The sequence below is a fragment of the Motacilla alba genome, chromosome 1 (genome assembly GCF_015832195.1).
Source record: "Motacilla alba alba isolate MOTALB_02 chromosome 1, Motacilla_alba_V1.0_pri, whole genome shotgun sequence".
NCBI classification, from domain to species: domain Eukaryota; kingdom Metazoa; phylum Chordata; class Aves; order Passeriformes; family Motacillidae; genus Motacilla; species Motacilla alba.
In genome coordinates, this window is record NC_052016.1 from 494,149 (window position 1) to 513,631 (window position 19,483).

General features: G+C 54.3%; 2 protein-coding genes across 9 annotated transcripts; one reads left to right on the plus strand and one right to left on the minus strand.

Annotated features, from left to right (window-relative positions):
• Positions 1-3,866: 3,866 nt before the first annotated feature.
• Positions 3,867-16,269, plus strand: IFNAR2 (interferon alpha and beta receptor subunit 2). 8 transcript variants are annotated; one of them, XM_038149285.1, is made up of 10 exons: positions 3,867-4,013; positions 5,882-6,192; positions 7,332-7,428; positions 9,879-9,920; positions 10,207-10,336; positions 10,674-10,843; positions 12,090-12,262; positions 12,521-12,683; positions 13,382-13,500; positions 14,845-16,269. In XM_038149285.1, exons 3-10 carry the CDS (start codon positions 7,386-7,388, stop codon positions 15,514-15,516), a joined length of 1,512 nt encoding a protein of 503 aa, XP_038005213.1. In that variant the 5' UTR covers positions 3,867-4,013; positions 5,882-6,192; positions 7,332-7,385; the 3' UTR covers positions 15,517-16,269. The 8 variants fall into 8 exon arrangements, with proteins under 8 accessions (XP_038005213.1, XP_038005249.1, XP_038005223.1 ...); XM_038149321.1 differs by having other exon boundaries at positions 10,210-10,336; XM_038149295.1 differs by having other exon boundaries at positions 5,882-6,054; positions 7,338-7,428.
• Positions 16,270-16,355: 86 nt separating this feature from the next.
• Positions 16,356-17,866, minus strand: LOC119697762 (collagen alpha-1(III) chain-like). Its single transcript, XM_038128966.1, has 3 exons — positions 17,788-17,866; positions 16,586-17,271; positions 16,356-16,478 (listed from the first exon to the last, which is right to left on the minus strand). Exons 1-3 carry the CDS (start codon positions 17,864-17,866, stop codon positions 16,356-16,358), a joined length of 888 nt encoding a protein of 295 aa, XP_037984894.1.
• Between the last annotated feature and the right edge of the window lie 1,617 nt (positions 17,867-19,483).

Below are 19,483 nucleotides of genomic sequence, written 5' to 3' on the forward strand. Positions count from 1 at the left end.
CTGGCCTGGGCACTGCCAGAGATCCAGGGGCAGCCCCAGCTGCTCTGGGCACCCTGTGCCAGCCCCTGCCCACCCTGCCGGGGAGGAACCGGAGCCTGGAAAGGGATGTCAAACAACCCTGCCCAAAACAGAAGTGTTCTCAGCACACAGAAGGGTCTCAGCAGGTTTCTGAGCCAACAGAGAGAGCAGAAATGTGCCCGGGTGTCAGAGCAGGAGACAAAGCCCAAAGGTGGCAGAAAGGGACAGGATGAGTCAGGCACTGCAGAAACAGCAGAGAGCTGCTGTGCCTCTGGCCTGGCACAGGAAACCTCTCAAAACAAACACGTAAAAGCAGCTTTGGTGGGGACAGAAAGCACAGCTGGCCCGCCACAAACCCTGCAGCACGGCAGAGCACAGGGCCAGCACCACACAGCAAGGACGAGCATTAATAACAATAATAATAATAATTTAAACAAATTAATTACTGGCTTTTATTTTGAGTGTGCTGACCCGTGACACACTGGGAGTTTAATAAACTGAGGTGAGTGCTGCTCTGACAGAACTCCATCTTCCAAAGGGTGATGAAAACTTGCCAAGACAAAGAGCATAAATCGGTGTACACTGAATTTTAACACAAGTGTTTCCCACCAGGCCTCCCAATGGCTTTTCCAGTACTTTTTCCTAGAGAAACAGCATCACCTTCAGGCCAAAAAAAACCCCAACATATTCCAGTTTTTTTAACTGGGAAAACTTAGAGAAATACTTCTCAAAATCTTGCACATTTTTGATTTCTTTCTGAGCCAATATTGCAAAACATGAGCAAGCAAAAAAAATAGGACTGTACAAAAAAAAATATTAGAGGGAAGGAGCAGTCCCTCCTACATTTGTATGCACTGAAGTTTCAGAAGAGCCCACACAGAAAAAAATCAAGAGAGCAAAACCATAAATACGTAATTTTTATTCTCCATTTCTTTGCCACTTTTACCAACTACTGTGGCGATTATTCTGCAAGCTGAAATCCCCAGTGAGAACAACACAGACAAAAGGCCCGTGCGGTACAGGAACAGTAGAAAACAGGATGTTTCAGGCTGTGCAAGAAGAGGTTCTCAGCAGAAATCAGATGTCTGCTCCACATTCAGACATCAAACACCAAACCACGGAAGGAAATGGTTGTGCCATGGCCCTCCAGAAAGAGCAAACCCTCTCTGCTGAGAGCAAAGGGGAGGCTCCCTGCTCATGGCATGGAGTGAGGTGAGCTTTAGGGTCCCTGCCAGCCAAACCAACTCCACAACCCTCGGTTTTAAATCAGACTGGATTCACTGTGCCGGGGAAATCACAGTGAACTCTCCAGGTCGTTGTCTCTAACTTTGTTTTGCAACTGAGAAGCAGAGGCCAGAGGCTGCAGAGCAGAGGAAATGGAGCATTTCAGCTGTTTCCCCAAACACCTCCTGCCCTGCCCAGGGCAGCTCTGCAGGGCACTGCCACGGCCTGAGCTGCTCCTCAGCCAGCCTGGCAGGGAGGGAACCCCCCTGGCAGGGACTGACCCGCCAGGGCCAGCCCAGCCTGGGCTGGGGAGACACCCCTGGAATGCTCTGGGGGGAATGAGCCCTGAAGGGGCTCCAGGAGAGCTGCAGAGGGACTGGGGACAAGGGCTGCAGGTACAGGAGCCAGGGAATGGCTGCCAGTGCCAGAGGGCAGGGCTGGGTGGGATCTTGACAATGAGGAATGAGGGAATCTTTAAAATTAGAGGGTTTGGGGAAAGTTGGAAAAGGTAGGCTTCAGAGACAGCAGAACTGTGATTAGGAGTTCTGCTGCATCCTGGGAGGGTGGGCAGGCTCTGACATGGGGTGGACAGTGAATCAGAGAATCACAGAGTGTCCTGAGCTGGAGACACCCCCAGGGATCCCCCAGTGCCACCCCTGCCCTGCCCAGAGCCCAGCAAGGCCAGCCTGGGCACCCCTGGCAGCGCTGGCCAAAGGCTCCTGGAGCTCTGGCAGCCTCGGGGCCGTGCCCATTGCCTGGGCAGCCTGGGCAGTGCCAGCAGCCTCTGGGGAAGAGCCTTGCCCTGCTCTGCAGCCTGCCCTGCCCTGGCCCAGCCCCAGGCGCTCCCCGGTGCTGTCCCTGTCGCAGAGCAGAGCTCGGAGCTGTCCCTGCGCTGCCCCTCGGGAGGAGCTGCAGCCCCGGGCAGCTCTGACCTCAGGCTGCTGCAGGCTGAGCTGGCCCAGGCACCTCGGGGGCCCCTCCAGGCCCTTCCCCATCCTCGTGTCCCTCCTCTGGACTCTCTCGTGGATCTCTCTGATACTGAGACACCCAGAACTGTCCCAGCACTGGAGGGGACAGCCCAGAGCAGAGTGGGACAATCCCTTCCCTCTGGGCAGTGATGGTGGCCCCAGGACAGGGATGTCCCTCCTGGCTCCAGGGCACTGCTGACAGATCCTGCTGCGCACGGAGCCGGTCCCACAGGGCCCTTCCCTTCCCATGGCACCGCAGGAACAGCGGCTGCCCCTGGATTCCTGGCAGTGCCAAGGCCAGGCTGGACACTGGGGCTGGGAGCAGCCTGGCACAGGGGAAGGTGTCCCTGCCATGGCAGCGGTGGCACTGGATGGGCTCTGAGGTCCCTTCCAGCCCAAACCTGCTGCGCCTCTGACTCTGTAAGCGAGGCAGGGGATCCGCCACCGCTCCCGCAGCTTTCTCGCACAGCGAACAGCGCAGAGCCGGGGGTGGAGCGGGCCCGGACGAGCGACAGAAACGGAAATAAAGGCAGAAACGGGAATAAGGCAGAGAAAGGAATAAAGGCCTTTCCGCGAGTGTGGGGAGAGAGCGGCGCCGCCCCTCAGGGACCACCATTGTCCCTCAGGGACCGCCGCCTCTCATGGACCATCGCCGCCCCTCAGGTGTGGGATTTTACCCCCGGATTGGAGTGACCCCAAAAGATGGAAAAGTCCCTCTTCCAACCCGTGCCTTCGAAGAAAGACTCAGTAGTCTTCTGTTGTCTGTTCTCAAGGTAGTTTATTGTTGGTTATCTAAAAGATTCTTCTCCTGAGCTGCTGTGGCCTGTTCAGCAGGTCAGACAGAGGCACACTGCCCTCCCAGGGGCTGGTGCCATCTTTTATATCACACATTACGTGTTACATGTTTATACTTTTTCCCCAATGCCTACTATCTATATTGAATGGTGACTTTCTACTCTAAACCAATCTGTGAGTGCCAACATCACCAAAGACATGGAGGCTGGGAAGGAGAAAGAAAGAGGACAGGGCACACCCAAATCCCTCCATCTTAGAACCCCTGACCCCCATGTACAAAAGTCGGACCCCTGCGTACAAGGCTTAAACCCCCTGTACAGCACTCAGAAATCCTTCCTTTCACTTTGTGACTGCTTCTACTACAACACCTAAACTTGTGTGTGTGGCTTGTAATTCTTGATACAGAGTTAGTAATTTGCTCCATGGGCTAAGATCCAAACCCCATGTGTGTCTTTGGCTGCATGCCAGGGTCTCAGAGCCCCCTGCCAGCGGCTCTGGCCATCCAGGGCACCCAGAGGGATGTCCTGGATTCCGACACTCAGGGACCGCCACCGCCCCTCAGGGACCATCGCCCCTCAGGGACCACCATCGCCCCTCAGGGACCACCATCGCCCCTCAGGGACCGCCGCCGCCCCTCAGGGACCACCATCGCCCCTCAGGGACCATCGCCCCTCAGGGACCGCCGCCGCCCCTCAGGGACCACCATCGCCCCTCAGGGACCATCGCCCCTCAGGGACAGCTGGGCGGGGCCCGAGGGGCAGGGGCGGGGCTTACGGAATGGAGGCGTGTCTATAGCCCGATTGGGGCGTGGTTTGACTGCGTAGGGGCGTGGTTTGATTCCCTGTGGGCGTGGCCTGTGCGAAGGGGCGCCCCGTTCCCGCCGCCATTTTCCGCTCGGCGGCGGCGCGGGTGGCGGCGCTAGGGTCGATGGCATCGATCAGGGCCGATAGAAGCGCTCAGCAGCGATGAGGAGCCGCAGCGGAGCCCCTCGGGATTCTCCACCGCGAGGTACGGCTGCAAGGAGGCGGTGTGTGCGGCGCCGTGTGCCGCCGGGCGCGGCCCTGCGGTGACACTGGCGCGGTTCCCTGAGGGGAGCGGGGCCGCGCTCCTTCCCCCGGCTGAGGGGAGCGGGCAGGGCCGCTGCCCTGCAGGGCTCCGCGGCTCCCGGCAGCGCTCTGCTGGAGCCGTGTGGAGCCCCCTGACCCGCACATGGAGCCCCAAAAGCCCGCAGGGCTGGCCCTTGGCAGCGTCCCGCTCGCTGCGTTGACCCCGGCGGTGGCCTGGGAGGTGCCCGGGGGTGGCTTTGGTGTGCGAATCGCGCCGAGGCCTGATGTGTGGGAGGAACGGCGGCTGCCGAGGGCTCTCACAGCGCCCCTTGTCGAACCGTTGTGTGCTGGGTCCCCTGCCCAGGCTGGGCCATCCCCGAGGGTCCCCTGTCCCTCGGGCAGATCCCAAATCCCCGGGGCTGGCACAGCCCTGCCAGCCCATGCAGTGCCAGCTGTGCCCCACGGCCACCTTGTCCCCAGCCCAGAGCACTCAGTGCCACCTGCAGGGGACACCTGCAGGGATGGGCACTGCAAAGCTGCCTGGGCAGCCCCTGCCAAGGCCTGAGCACCCTTTCCATGGGCAAATTCCTGCTGCTGGCCAAGCTGAGCCTGCCCTGGCCCAGCCTGAGGCTGTCTCCTCCTCAGCACTGTGGCAGCCCGTGGGAAAAGGGCTGTTGGTAATGGCCTTGGGTTATTGAGGTTAAGGGATTTCTGTGTCCTTAGAAGTGATTTATCCAAAGTCTCCCAGCAGTTGAGGGTGGGAATAATGCCACAGGCACAGTGTGGTTGCCTGGCTCGGGTGGGTTCAGGATTTTATAGAGCTCCAGGGGTGTCAGGATGGTGCCAGACTCTGCTCAGTGTGCCAGCAGCAGGACAAGGAACGGCCAGGAGCTAAACACAACAATTCCAGCCCAGCAGGAGGAAGAACTTCCTTCCCTGGAGGGGCAGAGCCCTGGAGCAGCTGCCCAGGCAGGGGCTGGAGTGTCTCTCTCTGGAGCCATCCCAAAGCCCCTGGACACGTTCCTGGGGCGCTGCTGGAGGTGACCCTGGGGGCAGGGGCTGGGCTGGGTGCTCTCAGAGGTCGCTGTGCAGGCTCAGAATGTTCCTCTGCAGACTGCCTTTCTGTCAGTCAGCCTCTCTGCCTCTCTCAGTATTCCCCTAAGCTGATTTATGTAAGTAAACAGACCATCTGCTTGTTTCAGAGAATTGGGGGAGAGCTTTTCTGAAATATGAGCTAATGACTTTCAAAACCTCAAAGGTGCTGTTTTTCTTTTCTGTTTGGAAGCAAGTAGAGCCCCATCCAGCCTGAACCTGAGAGCCACCAAACTGATCCCAGGGCTGGAGCCAGGCTGGGAGAGCTGGGAGTGCTCACCTGGAGAGGAGAAGCTCCAGGGAGAGCTCAGAGCCCCTGGCAGGGCCTGAAGGGGCTCCAGGAGAGCTGCAGAGGGACTGGGGACAAGGCCTGCAGGGACAGGAGCCAGGGAATGGCTGCCAGTGCCAGAGGGCAGGGCTGGATGGGATCTTGGCAATGAGGAATTGTTCCCTGGCAGGGTGGGCAGGGGCTGGGATGGAATTCCATCCCTGGATCCCTGGCAGTGCCCAAGGCCAGGCTGGATCCTGGGGCTGGAGCAGCCTGGCACAGGGGAAGGTGTCCCTGCCATGGCAGGGGTGGCACTGGGTGGGATTTGGGATCCCCCCAGCCAGTGTGTGATCCCAGGAGCTGCAGCTGTGGGTGCTGTGCCAGTGTCCCCTGGGCCATGGTGGCACTGGGGCTGCGGGCAGCTGCTGGGGGGGGCTGCACTCACTGCTCTTTCCATGGCTTCTCCACAGGCATTGCTGCAGCTCTGAGGAGGAGTAACCAAGGCTCACCAGAGATCTGACAGAAATGGTTTTTGCCTGGAATCTCCCTGGCTGTGATAGATCTGCAGAGGACATCCAGCTCTAGGCCGCTGTGGCATCCTGGAGATGAGCACATTTTGTCACAGTTTCTCAGCCAGCGGAAGGTGCTGAAGGAATAACCTGGCTTTGGGCGTGCCTCATGTGGGAGCCTCCTCTGCCCTGCAGCCAGAGGCTCCCGGGAGCCTGGCGTGACCCCAGAGTGATTGTTGTTATCCCTGCAGCATGGCCAGCACGCAGCCCAGGTACACGCAGCGCATCCCTGGGCAGCAGGGCTCCACATGGGGCCTGGGGTGAGCTGCGAGGGTTAACAGGGAGAGGAAATCCTTTACCGAGTGAATCCAGCCTCCCCAGAGCCTTCTCCTGAAGGGAACTCTTTGTACAACCTGGGAAATCCCAGCCTGCAGGTGCAGCTGCCCTTTGGAACCGCTTCTGCTTGAGTGAGCTAACAGAGAGAGGGGAAGGGAGCATGCCCTGGGGCTGTGGGACTGTCACTTGCACACATCCAGGCCACCCAGTGGCTTCTGCCCTCCTGCCACAACTCTGAGCACGGAGATTGACTTCTCAGATCAAGGGGTTTACTTCCCCTGAATTTAACAGATGACTTCTATCCCGTGTTAGTAGATGAATATAGAGGGTTACAGATGGATATATTCATATATGGATATACAGAGCGTGCTCTGGCGGGATTTTAAATTGCTTGTTTTGCACAGAAAATAATTCCAGTTGTATTTGCAAATAAATTAAAAAGCAGTTAATTTTTGTTAAACCCAAGAGGAAGATTCTTTAGAAATAGATACACCTTTGCCCAGCTAACTCAAAACTGATGTTAATATTATGGGGGTGTTAATTAGAGTAAAAAATAACAGTGAAGAGAAGGATTATTTTAATAGATCTTATGCCTTAAAAATTGTAACAAACTTCCTGACTTCTTTGTAATTAATTTTTTTCCAATTGCTCTGTTGATCTTTTCCCTTTTTGGAAGCAATTCCTACAATGGTGATGAGTTTATTTCAAACAAAGCCAAGCAAAGTTTGTTTTCATTGTATTAATGGAGTTGGAGTGAGTGGCATTGAATTCTCAGATGCCATCTAAATGCAAAGTTAATATAAATAATTATACAGTGGTTTCTGCTTTATTTGAAGTGGTAGGAGCCCTTTCCATGGAAAAAGGAGAGTGCTGTTGCCATGAAAATGGACAAAGATTGGCATGAAATGATAAAGATCAGTGCCCCCAGTAACTCTTTCAGTACCACTGCCCCCCCTCAGACCTGGAGAGGGTAAAACAGCTCTGTACAGAAACCTTGGGTCAGTTTGAAGTGATTTACTAAGGCAATTTCCTGGGATCGTTTAGTAAAATGTGCTTGTTTTTCATGTATTTGTAGGAGCAGAAGCGAAATGTTCCTTTTGCAAGCAGAGAGGTTTGTTTGTTAATCTCCATGAGAACCCCAATGGATGTGCCAATGCCTCTCTGGCAGCTTGGTAAGTACCTGAACCTTTGGGGTAGAGAGCAGCACTGCAGGGGCTCATTAATTCATTAATAATCCTGCTGAGTTAATGAAGTGAGAGACCATCATGGTGCTGCAGAGCTCTCCCTGGAGCGATTCCCAGAGTAAGGATCTCTGTCAGCCCTGCGTGCTGCACTCTGCACAAACCACGAGCGGGGGCTGCAGCCAGGCTGGGAGAGCTGGGAATGTCCAACCTGGAGAGGAGAAGCTGCAGGGAGAGCTCAGAGCCCCTGGCAGGGCCTGAAGGGGCTCCAGGAGAGCTGCAGAGGGACTGGGGACAAGGATGGAGGGACAGGAGCCAGGGAATGGCTGCCAGTGCCAGAGGGCAGGGCTGGATGGGATCTTGGCAATGAGGAATTGTTCCCTGGCAGGGTGGGCAGGGGCTGGGATGGAATTCCATCCCTGGATCCCTGGCAGGACACTGGGGCTGGAGCAGCCTGGCACAGGGGAAGGTGTCCCTGCCATGGCAGGGGTGGCCCTGGATGGGATTTAAGGTCCCTTCCAGTCCAGCCCATTCCATTCCATGATTCTGCCTCCCAGCACGTCCAGGAACTCTCAGTTACATGTGAGGGTTTTTGTTTTTTATTCTGAGTTTTCCAGCTCTCCTCAGTTTCTGGAGTAGCAGGTAAAAGAAGCTCAGATTTTAGCAGGTGAAAGAAGCTCAGTTTGGCTGAGCTGTGCTTGTTGTGAGAAGGGAGTTTGTTAGGTTAGGATCCTTTTATTCCGTAAAAAGGCTCAGGTCATCATCCCAGAACCCCAGACTGGTTTGGGAGGGACCTCACAGCGCACCCAGCGCCACCCCTGCCATGGCAGGGACACCTTCCCCTGTGCCAGGCTGCTCCAGCCCCAGGGTCCAGCCTGGCCCTGGCACTGCCAGGGGTGGTAGAAACTCAAATAGGCCAAGATGCTGCAGAAGATTCCCCGTGCAGTTTCCAGACCATCTGTATTTCCCCAGGCTGGATCTCCCCAGTGACTCGTTCTGAGCTGTTTGTCTTGGCTGTGTCTCCTTTGTAAGAGTGTAACACAAACAGTTTTGCAACTGTTCAACTTCCTTTGCTAAACTTGTTTGTTGAAACAAAGTTCAGAGGCAGTTTGAGCTCTGAACTGAGAGGAATTTGGTTTGGGTAGAGAAGAGGCTTTGGAGAATCAAATAATGCTAACTGGAATACAGCAGCAATTCAGCAGACACAATTTATTACAAATCTGAGCTTGTGTTCAGATAATAATAATTGTTAAAATATTGCTTGTTTATCCCCACTGTTTGTTTTTTTTTTCCCAAATGGGTGATTTCCTACCTGGTAAGAAATCCATTATTCTACATTTAGCTGCAGTTAAACCCATTATTTGTGGATGTCCACGAAGATTTTTTAAATTTTCCAATTCAAGGCCCTGATCTCTCTTCTCTTTTCTCAGTCATGCTGACTGTGGCACATCTTTTTAACACAACTAGTCAAGACAAAAGAGTTTTAGGGAAGATAAGGAAGGAACTCTGCAGATTTTCCCATGGAGTTCGTGTAAAACAGAGAAGAAATGTGTTTGGAATTAAAGTAGTGGCTGCTTTGCCAACTGAGTGTGGGAGTCAGCATCTCCTGAGTCAGAGGCATGACCACAAAATGCCTAAAACTTGAACAGGAAGTTCCTCCTTGCTGCACTCAAAGCAGAAGGGAGGCTGAAGGGTCTTGAGAAAAAAGAATAAAAAGAGTCAGAACAAAAACTTCAAGTGTTTTGAAGCACTGTGTTGAAAGGATGAGAGCAATGGGAAGCTGGGTTGGTCAAGGAAAGGAATCCTGGATGCAGAGAGAGCCAGGGTGGATCACAGCCTGCTGGGGAGGTTTTACAGGAAGATGGAGGAGCCTCTGGAATGGCAGGATTGCCCAGAGCAGCTGTGGGTGCCCCTGGACCCCTGGCAGTGCCCAAGGCCAGCCTGGAGCAGCCTGGGACAGTGGGAGGTGTCCCTGCCATGGCAGGGGTGGCACTGGGTGTTCTTTAAGGTCCTCTCCAACCCAAACCATTCTGGGGTCTATGAAGATCAGTCAAGCAATAATGGAATCTTTTCCCAGATCAGTTCTAAAATTCTTAGGATGGCTTGAAAAGGTGTTTGAAATACAGTCAGAGTCCTCTGAGACATGGTTTGATGAGAACATCTTGGGTGGTTTTGCTGACACTGAATCCTGAGCCTCACGTGGAGGGAGCAGCGTAGGGATCCAGGAACCAGCTCCTCCTCAGAGCCCCTGTTCATGGACACCCCTGCCAGGCTCTGCAGGAGCAGGGACATGTAGGGAAGTCTGGGGAGATGTGACAGAAAGTATCAGTTCCACAGGCGGTGCTGGGTGTGAAGCCAGTTGTTGCAGGTGAATACTTGCAGTAAAAGTCAGGATGCACCTGTGGATGCACCACGCATTAATACAGAGTTTCACTTTCCAGTGTGCCTCACCTTTCTGTCTGCAGCTGTTTGCAGCCTGCCTGGTAAGAGTGTTACCATCTTTAAAATGCTTGAACTAACGCATTTCACGGCTTGCACATCCTCACCAATCATCATTTTGGAACTTCATGCTTTTTGGAGCAAGAACTGAGGGAGATGTAATCCGTGTGCGCAGTGCTGTGCATTGCTGTGTCTGTGCTGAGCTCTCCCCCGTGGCTGCTTTTTGGGGCAAATCCTGAGCTGCTCTAAGTGGGTTTATTTGTTAGAATTGTTGCAAAGCTCAGAGTTGTTTGTTGTTTTTTGGGTTTTTTTCTATTTTTTCCTTTCTAGAAGGAATTTCACAGGGGCTTCCCTACAACCTCCAGATGGACTCCCACAATTTCCAGCACATTTTGTCCTGGCAGGCAGAACATGACCCAGCTGTGCCAGCGTCCTACAACGTGCTCTACAGAGGCCACAGGCAAGTCACACAAAATGAGGCACAAATTCTGCTTTTAATGTTTATTGACCCAAAGAGGAGGGCGCTCTGGAGTGCCCATCCCTGCAGGTGTCCCCTGCAGGTGGCACTGAGTGCTCTGGGCTGGGCACAAGGTGGCCGTGGGGCACAGCTGGCACTGCATGGGCTGGCAGGGCTGTGCCAGCCCCAGGGATTCAGTGAAGATAGTAATGCTGCTGTTTTCTGTTTTTCTGGGTTTTTTCTTAATTTTTCTGTTTTATTTTTTCCCCTGAGAAATGCTCTCCTCACACTCCCATGCCTCCTCACATCAGAGAATTGAGACTCGTGCTGTTTCCTGCAGGAGCCAGAACTGGATGAGTGCTCAGCAGTGTTCAGGCATCGCCCAGCTCTCCTGTGAGCTGACAGAGGAGCTCAGGGACAAATCCTCTGAGTATTCTGTGTTAGTTCAGAGCACTGGAGGAGCTCAGGTGCTCAGTTCTTCTGTGCTGCGTTTTGTGCCGTTCACTGAGAGTAAGTTCTCTCTGCATTTCTTCTTTTTGTAGTTTGCATTAGCAGCTGATTCCTGAATTATGTTCTGCTGCCTTTGCTGTAAGACTCCACCCTGACTGTGTTGGTGGCTATTTGTGTGTAGTATTTAATATATCTATTACTTTAAGTATATAGATAAGTTTCTAAAATGAGTAGTTCTGATTAGTAGCTCTGGTAAAGGAATGAGGCTCTGGTTTTGAAATAAACACATTATAAATATAAAGGAAATACAGTTGTGCATTGACAAACACCAAGTAAAAATCTCTTGACTGTGTAAGGTACACAACTGAAAGAGCAGCATTGGTTTTGTGTGTTCAAATAGTGGATGTTGAGTTAAAAAATGCCAGGTCTGCAGCAGGTGTAGGGAAGAGATTGATGGACAGACAATCCATCTGCCCTTTTCCCTGCTGAAGGTGCTTGTCTTTATTGCCAGAGGTGGCTCCACTTGGCTCTGCATAAAATGGAGTTTTGAGCTGACAGAGCTGAGAGATCTTGAGGAACAGCTGGACAGCTGTGGAGGATGAACTGATGGTGTTTCCTCTGAGCTCAGCAGAGGCAGCTGCTGTGTCCCCTTCCAGAGTCAGGGATGAGGGAACACTGCAGGGAATGAGAATGGGACAAGGAGAGCATCCTGAGGAGGAGCCCTGCAGTCCCTCAGTAGCTGGTTTAACAAAAAGGACAGGACAAGGGGGGGTGGCTTTCAGCTGAAGGAGAGCAGGGTTACATGGATCTTGGCAATGAGGAATTGTTCCCTGGCAGGGTGGGCAGGGGCTGGGATGGAATTCCATCCCTGGATCCCTGGCAGTGCCCAAGGCCAGGCTGGACCCTGGGGCTGGAGCAGCCTGGGGCAGTGGGAGGTGTCCCTGCCATGGCAGGGGTGGGATGGGCTGGGATTAAGGTCCCTCCCAACCCAACCCATTCCAGGATTCTATTCTGTACTTTACCCTCAGCTTTAATCTCAGGTAGATACAAAGCTCACATCTCTGTGAAGGTGGAGCAAATCCTCAGTTCCCTTTCTGCTTCTTCCTTCCGCTCCTTTTCCTTTAAAGCCTGTGGGAAATGATGGTTTGGCTGTGGAAGTTAAATGTTGCAAGGCCTTGTGGACTGGCAGCAGGGGCCCCTCTGGAGAGTGCTGAGCCAGCTCTGTGTGCATCACAGAAGGGGAGTTGGTACTGCATAAAGTGCGTATTTTTTCCATCATTTTTTCCTCTTTCTCGTTTTCCAACAGCAATTCTGGGACCACCAGAAGTGAATGTCACTTCCTGTCCAAACTGCCTCAATGTCACCATCAAGCTGCCAGCCTCCCACTTCAGAGACAAGGGGAAGCTGCTGTCTTTAATTGATATCTACGAAGAGCTGGATTATGAGATCACCCTGAAATCACAGGATGGAGAGCATAAGGTAGGGAAATTTGGGAGCAGTTGTGCTTTAGGGGAGGAACACTGAGGGCATGAATGGCTCTGATGGTTAACAGGCTCCCAAAACCAAATATGTGGGTAGAAGCAAAAGCAAACATAGAAATAGCTTTCTTAGAAGAAGAGAGACACCGTGGCCAGCAGAGTCTGAGCTTCCTTTCGCTGCAGGGGGGCTGGTCTGGAGGAGGGAGCAGGGACTCTTTTCAGCCAATGACTGATTTCAAACCATTGTTTTTCATGGCAGAGGCCACGGCAGAGCACCACTGAAGAGGTGTTCAGTGTTGTCATCGAGGAGCTGTACCCCAGCAGGAATTACTGCTTGTCCGTGGGGGTCACTGCATCCCTGAACAAGAATTCTGTCCCCTCCCCCTGGAAGTGTGTCACTACACACTCAGAGGCTCAGCAAGGTACTGGAGCTGTGGGGCAGGGGGGCTGGTCTGGGAGGGCAGTGTTCTGTAGGTGTAGGGACATTTACAGTTCAGTCCCAAAAAACAAGTGATCACAGCAGCATGGAATGTCCTGAGCTGGGAGACACCCCCAGGGATCCCCCAGTGCCACCCCTGCCCTGCCCAGAGCCCAGCAAGCCCAGCCTGGGCACCCCTGGCAGCGCTGGCCAAAGGCTCCTGGAGCTCTGGCAGCCTCGGGGCCGTGCCCATTGCCTGGGCAGCCTGGGCAGTGCCAGCAGCCTCTGGGGAAGAGCCTTGCCCTAAAATCCACCCTAATTCCCTGCCCTGGCCCAGCCCCAGCTGCTCCCTGGGCACTGTCCCTCAGAGCCTCCCTGGCAGAGAGAAACATTCCAAGAGAAGAACCATTGTGGGTGTTTAGGAGGGAAATATAAAACCCCACTGATTTTAGGGCAACAAATCTCTTGGCAATCCCCTGGGCCATTCAGATCTCCACTAGCTCTGCAAAAAGATGGAGTCACTTCTTTTGTGAGTCCTGAAGCTAGTTTGGGATTTGGTCTTGTTTTGCATTTGACTTTCAGAGATCCCTTCCAACCCAAATTATTGGTGATTCCTAATTCCTGTTGTGACTGGGAGGTCTGGAATGGGGTGGTGGGACACTTCCTCCATGTGTGTTTGTTTGATTTTTTTTTTCACTCCAGGGCATCATGAAGCTGCAGTGGCAGGTGCTGTCTGTGTTGCACTGATCATTTTTGCTGTCCTGAAGTGTGTGCATGCAGCAGGTTTTATTTTTCCGAAGTTTTCCCTTCCTCAGACCTTGGTATGTACCAGCTCTCAGATCTGCCCTCTCTGGCTGGCAGCAGGGGGTTTAACAGCTGGAATTTTGTCCTGTGCTTTAGGTACAGGTTCTGTAAGAGCACAGAATGTTTGCATTTGCAGTTTACCTCAGGCAAAGATGATCTCTGGGCTGCTGAGTTTTGTCTGATCTTCAGAACAAATATTCAAAAGCATTTCTTGCTATTTCTGTGACAAGTCACTAACAGAGAGGCTCATCCCACCCTGCTCAGGGGAATATCCAGGAATGTTCCACCCGGTTCTGGTCCCCACAGGGCACGAAAGGTGTGGCCCAGAGCAGGGCCAGGGGTGAGCAGAGGGCTGGAGAAGCTGCCCTGCGAGGAGAGACTGGAGGAGAAGTTGTTCCACTGTTTCATAATAATAGAAAAATCTCTCTTGGACTTTCTCTGTGATCAAGCACAGAGGGAGCCAGTCCTGAATAGAGCCAGCTAGTTTTTTATTTCCACAGATTGAATTTAAGTGGATAATTTCATTCACAAATAATTGTGCCACTAAATTTCAAGCAAAAATCACAAGATTTCTTGTTTCTATCTTTTTTTGCTTGTTCTGTTTTTTACAGTCTCTGACTTCTTTTACATTTAATTCTGTAGAGTTTTACATAAATATTTAGCATAAATATTTTTCATTTTCTACAAACATACCCAGAGCAGATGGGTGCCACTTTTTTCTAAGACTTTTTCCTCATGTTTCTGTCCTTTGCTGTGTCATCACTCAGGTCCCAACAATTGCTGGACACATTACTAAGGAGTGTCTAAGGTTTATTTATTTTTTATTGTCAACTTGATGAATGCTTCAAATATTGAATAATCCTCTGAAGTGCAGAGGGAAGACAGGGCTTGGGATGTTAAAATGGTGAAAATTGCTTCAAAAGATAATTTCTAAAGGACGTGAAAGTGGCTCAGCTGTGATAGAGGTGACTGCAGGAGCTGGGAGAGTGACAAGACAGCTCACCCTGTGAGGGGTGGGCAGGCCCTGGATCCCTGGCAGTGCCCAAGGCCAGGCTGGACACTGGGGCTGGGAGCACCTGGCACAGGGGAAGGTGTCCCTGCCATGGCAGGGGATTGGAATGTGATGATTTTTTAAGATCCCTTCCCCCTCAAACCTTTCAGGAGTTGTGTGATGTTCAGGAATGGAAAAGAAGGAGCAATCCTAGATCCCCTGAACTCTGCAGAAAAAGCCCAAACTGTGGCACAGATGGAATAATTTGTTTGACAGCCTCATGGCTGGAGGTTATTTGGGGTTTTCTTCATGGTTTTGCATGCACGTGTGCAAAGGGGGCTGAGTGATTTAATTCCTTTTACTCTTCCAGGCGTTCATCAGGAAGTTGGCCTACTCCCCGTGGGTGTCTGAGTCAGAAACAGTGGCCTCGGTGGAGATCATCCCCAGAGAGGTGAAAAGCAAGGCCAGGGGCCGCAGAGGCAGTGCCAGTGATGACACTGACAGTGACAGCAGTGACAGTGACAGCAGCGCCCTGTGTGACCACGACTACACGAGGCGGGACAGGCTGGGCAGGGCCGCTGTCCCCCAGGGCTGTGACACCCCCAGCAGCCTGGGGCAGTACTCCGTGAGCAGCACCTGTGAGCACCGCAGCAGCCAGGCTGGGGACACGCCAGCTGCTGAGCCACAGGAGCCTCAGGGACACCCTGAAGGGGACAGGGACACGAGGAGCGAGCTGCTGAGCGCTCTGTCCGGGGGCAGCCGTGAGCCCCAGCGGGGCAGTGAGTGCTTCACCATCAGCCTGCACTCGGTGCTGCTGGGATCCCTGGAGCAGCACGGGCAGGGCTCTGCGGCCCGGCAGGACGCAGGGGACTGGCACTGCGCTCATGCTCTGCAGCCAAAGCTGCTGGAGGACACGGCAGGTGGGCAGGGAGCGCCTTGTTCTAATGACTTCCGGGAGTGGCAAAACTCCTCCTCTTCCTCTGAGGAAAGCGACTCTGTGGACTCAGACGCAGAGCAAGTAACAGGGTACATGAGGAGGTGAAGGAGGGAGATCTGCTTTGACTTTATGGCATAGGAACCAGTGTTGTCCAGCTCTTATTTCTGGACTGAACGCACAGATCTTGTCCTTTCATTAACATCCCGTGAGCGTGGGCTCCTACGGAAAGAGCTGGGGCTGTTTGTCTGGAGAAGGACCCAGAGAGACCTGAGAGCCCCTTCTGTGCCTAAAGGGGCTCCAAAGGAGGGGCTTTGGATGAGGGATGGAGTGACAGGACAGGAGAGAATGGCTTCAAACTGACAGAGGGCAGTTTTGGATTGGAAATTGTTCCCTGTGAAGGTCGGGAGAGACAATTTCCAAGGCCTGCAGGGACAGGAGCCAGGGACTGGCTCCCGCTGCCAGAGGGCAGGGCTGGATGGGATCTTGGCAATGAGGAATTGTTCCCTGGCAGGGTGGGCAGGGGCTGGGATGGAATTCCATCTCTGGATCCCTGGCAGTGCCCAAAGCCAGGCTGGACACTGGGGCTGGAGCAGCCTGGGGCAGGGGAAGGCTGCTCTCCTAACCAGACCACTTTTACAATTTTTTATTCTTTATCTCTGTTACTGGATTTCTGTGAAACCTCTTCTGCTGCCTGGATGCTGTATTTGTGCAGAGAGCACTGATCAAGTGGAATAATGGGGGCAGAGACAGGAATACTCAGCTGACAAAAGAGTGGATCAAGGCATTAATACACTTCTTGACTTTATTTTTGTATAATTTTGTACAATTACCCATTAATATTAAAATATTTTTATGACACTTAAAATCCAAACGAGCAATTTAAAATCGGTATAAGCAGCCCTGATGTGTGAGGGGAAACAGACCCGGTGTGGGGGGAAGAACCCTCAGGCCCGGGGGCCACCGCCGTGCCCGCAGCCCGGGCTGCCCGGTGGGGAAGCGGAAGGTTCGGGGTGCCGGGGCTCCCGGTACCGATCCAGTGGGGAAGCGGAGGGTTCGGGGTGCCGGGGCTCCCGGTAGCGATCCCGTGGGGAAGCGGGAGGGTTCGGGGTGCCGGGGCTCCCGGTAGCGATCCCGTGGGGAAGCGGAAGGTTCGGGGTGCCGGGGCTCCCGGTACCGATCCCGTGGGGAAGCGGGAGGGTTCGGGGTGCCGGGGCTCCCGGTAGCGATCCCGTGGGGAAGTGGAGGGTTCGGGATGGCGCGGCTCCCGGTACCGATCCCGTGGGGAAGCCGAGGGTTCGGGGTGCCGGGGCTCCCGGTACCGATCCCGTGGGGAAGCGGAGGGTTCGAGGTGCCGGTGCCCGCTCCGCCCTGTGAGGAAGCGGAAGGGTTCGGGTGCTGGTGCCCGTCCTGTGGGGAAGCGGAAGGGTTCGGGGTGCCGGTGCCCGCCCCGTGAGGAAGCGGAAGGGTTCGGGTGCCGGTGCCCGCCCCGTGAGGAAGCGGAAGGGTTCGGGGTGCCGGTGCCCGCCCCGTGAGGAAGCGGAGGGTTCGGGGTGCCGGCGGCCCCGCTCCCGCTGCCATGGCTCGGCCGCCCCGCCGCGGCTGAGGAGCCGCCATGGCCGCCGCGCTGCGGGCCGCGCTCTGCAGCGGGCTGCTGTTCTGTGGTGAGTCCGCCGGGGCTGCCGGGGAGGGACGGAGGGAAGGAGCGAGCTCCCGGTGCCGCCTGGCCGCGGGCACGGCGGGCGGCGGAGCGCTGAGGGGAGCGGCAGCGAGGGGCGCCTGAGGCGGCGGTGCCTCCGCGCTGCCCCGAGCCCGGCGCGGCGCCGCGGGGGCCGGGAGGGACCGAGCGGCCCCGGGAGGGCCCTGTGGGGACAGAAGGGACAGCGGGGCCAGCCCGCCCGGACTCTGCGGGTGGGGAGCCAGATCCCGCCGCCTGAGCGCGTTGTTGGCTCGGGGCTCGGCCTGTGCTGGGCAATGGGGCCGGTCCTGCCGGGAGTGGGACGCTGCAAATCCCAACGGGGAAAGGCGGGCGAGAGGGCGAAACTCGGTCCCAGAGCCCCGTGTCACTGTAGAGGGGAACAGGGACAGGAGCAGAGGGAACGGCCTCAGGCTGGGCCAGGGCAGGCTCAGCTTGGCCAGCAGCAGGAATTTGCCCATGGAAAGGGTGCTCAGGCCTTGGCAGGGGCTGCCCAGGCAGCTTTGCAGTGCCCATCCCTGCAGGTGTCCCCTGCAGGTGGCACTGAGTGCTCTGGGCTGGGGACAAGGTGGCCGTGGGGCACAGCTGGCACTGCATGGGCTGGCAGGGCTGTGCACCAACCTGAAACGCCAGAAATATTTCCTCATCTCTTTGGATCCACTGTGCCCAATGGAGCAGTTTACCTGGAGGCTCCTCAGGTAGGCAGCGCTGTGAGGGAAGGGACCCTGGCACGGAAATGTGCTTTTTCCTGGGAGTTTGCATGCCTGCCTCAGACCTCATCCTCAGAGCAGGGGAGCGCTCCAAGAGAAATGAGAGGGACTTTGGACAAGGGCTGGAATGCCAGGATCAAGGGAATGGCTGCCAGTGCCAGAGGGCAGGGCTGGATGGGATCCTGGCAATGAGGAATTGTTCCCTGGCAGGGTGGGCAGGGGCTGGGATGGAATTCCATCCCTGGATCCCTGGCAGTGCCCAGGGCCAGGCTGGACACTGGGGCTGGAGCAGCCTGGGACAGGGGAAGGTGTCCCTGCCATGGCAGGGGTGGCCCTGGCTGGGATTTGGGGTCCCTCCCAACCCACATCAGTCTGGGATTTGAACTCCTGTATTTGTCATGTGCACTGTGTTTGATTCATTTGTTGGGTGCAGGGGTAACACTGTAGGACCAGGGTGTGAAACCGATTTTGTTTAAGCCAGGTTCAGATTTCAAACTCTTGCCTGCCAGAGGGGGGTGACTGACACAGGGATTTCATTCATTTCTGCATCAGATGGGGACACAGCTCAGGGGTGATTGTGGGCTGCTGGGGTGACACAGGGTGACCTTGGAGGTGTCTTCCAGCCCTGAAGATTCTGTGGACCACAGACATGGAAAATGTGTTATTTATCTTAGAGCCTCTCCTCAGGTGTGACTCCTGTGACATTTAAGCACGGCTCTGTTCTGGCGGGGTTTGTTTGCATTGCTCATTTGTGGTGCAGTAATGAGCTGGAATCTTTGCTATTTTGGTCTCAATACCTACAATTATGTAAGAATTAAATCATAACAGTAAGGAGCTTTTCATTGACACTTTACACTAGTTTAGGGTTTCTTTGATTCAGTTCCAAGAAAGGAGAACAACTGGGTTTTGTCACTTGTGAATGATGCCGATTAATGATACTTAATTACATTTAATTATATATAACAGCTCTCTTACCTTCAGAGGTGCTGAAGTTTATCAATCCCCACACCCTTGTTGTTCCTACGGTGCTGCTGGAGCACTGCTTGGAAAAACTGGGCTTTGGCAGTCTCAGGGAGAGTTCCTGCCCCGAGTGCTGGGCAGCACCAGCCCAGTCATGCACCAGAAATGCTGGTGTCACAAGCACTTACTGGAAGTCACTGGTGCCAGTAATTTTTGTTGCATAAGGAGGCAGGAGAGGCATCAGGATTTAAATTTAATTTCACTGGGCTCTGGTTTTGAATGAGCACCTGAGGCAAGGCAGAGGCTGTGTTTAAATGTTGGATGAGTGACGAGTGCTGGGGCGAACACTGAAATGTTGGTTCTGATTCCTCCCACAGTTTCTGGAATGGTCCCAGAGCCCCAGAACGTGAGAATTACTTCAGTCAATCTTCACAGCACCTTGCAGTGGGACGCACCAAGGTTCCCCAGAGGAAACCTCACCTACACTGTGCAGTGCAAGAGGTGGGGCTGGGCTGCGCTGGCTTTCCTCCACAGCTCTGTGTGCTTGGGATCTGTGTCCTCTGCAGAGCTCAGCCTGTCCCTTTATTTCAGGGACTTTGCTGTCCCAGGAGCTGTCCCTTCATTTCATATTGTCAGAGGCTTCTCTGCTGAGCTGAAGGACAGGGCAGAGGCATTTCCTGGGCATTCCAAGGCAGCTTTGTCCTGTTTG

Coding starts and splice junctions, on each gene's coding strand:
- IFNAR2 (XM_038149285.1), top strand. CDS start 7,386: ATGAGAACCCCAATGGATGTGCCAATGCCTCTCTGGCAGCTTG. Junction 9,921..10,206: donor AGCTGTTTGCAGCCTGCCTG/GTAAGAGTGTTA, acceptor TTTCCTTTCTAG/AAGGAATTTCACAGGGGCTT. Junction 10,844..12,089: donor TTTTGTGCCGTTCACTGAGA/GTAAGTTCTCTC, acceptor GTTTTCCAACAG/CAATTCTGGGACCACCAGAA.
- LOC119697762 (XM_038128966.1), bottom strand. CDS start 17,866: ATGCAAACTCCCAGGAAAAAGCACATTTCCGTGCCAGGGTCCCTTCCC. Junction 17,272..17,787: donor CCTACCTGAGGAGCCTCCAG/GTAAACTGCTCC, acceptor CTGTCCCCACAG/GGCCCTCCCGGGGCCGCTCG. Junction 16,479..16,585: donor CCCGCTTCCCCACGGGATCG/GTACCGGGAGCC, acceptor CGCTACCGGGAG/CCCCGGCACCCCGAACCCTC.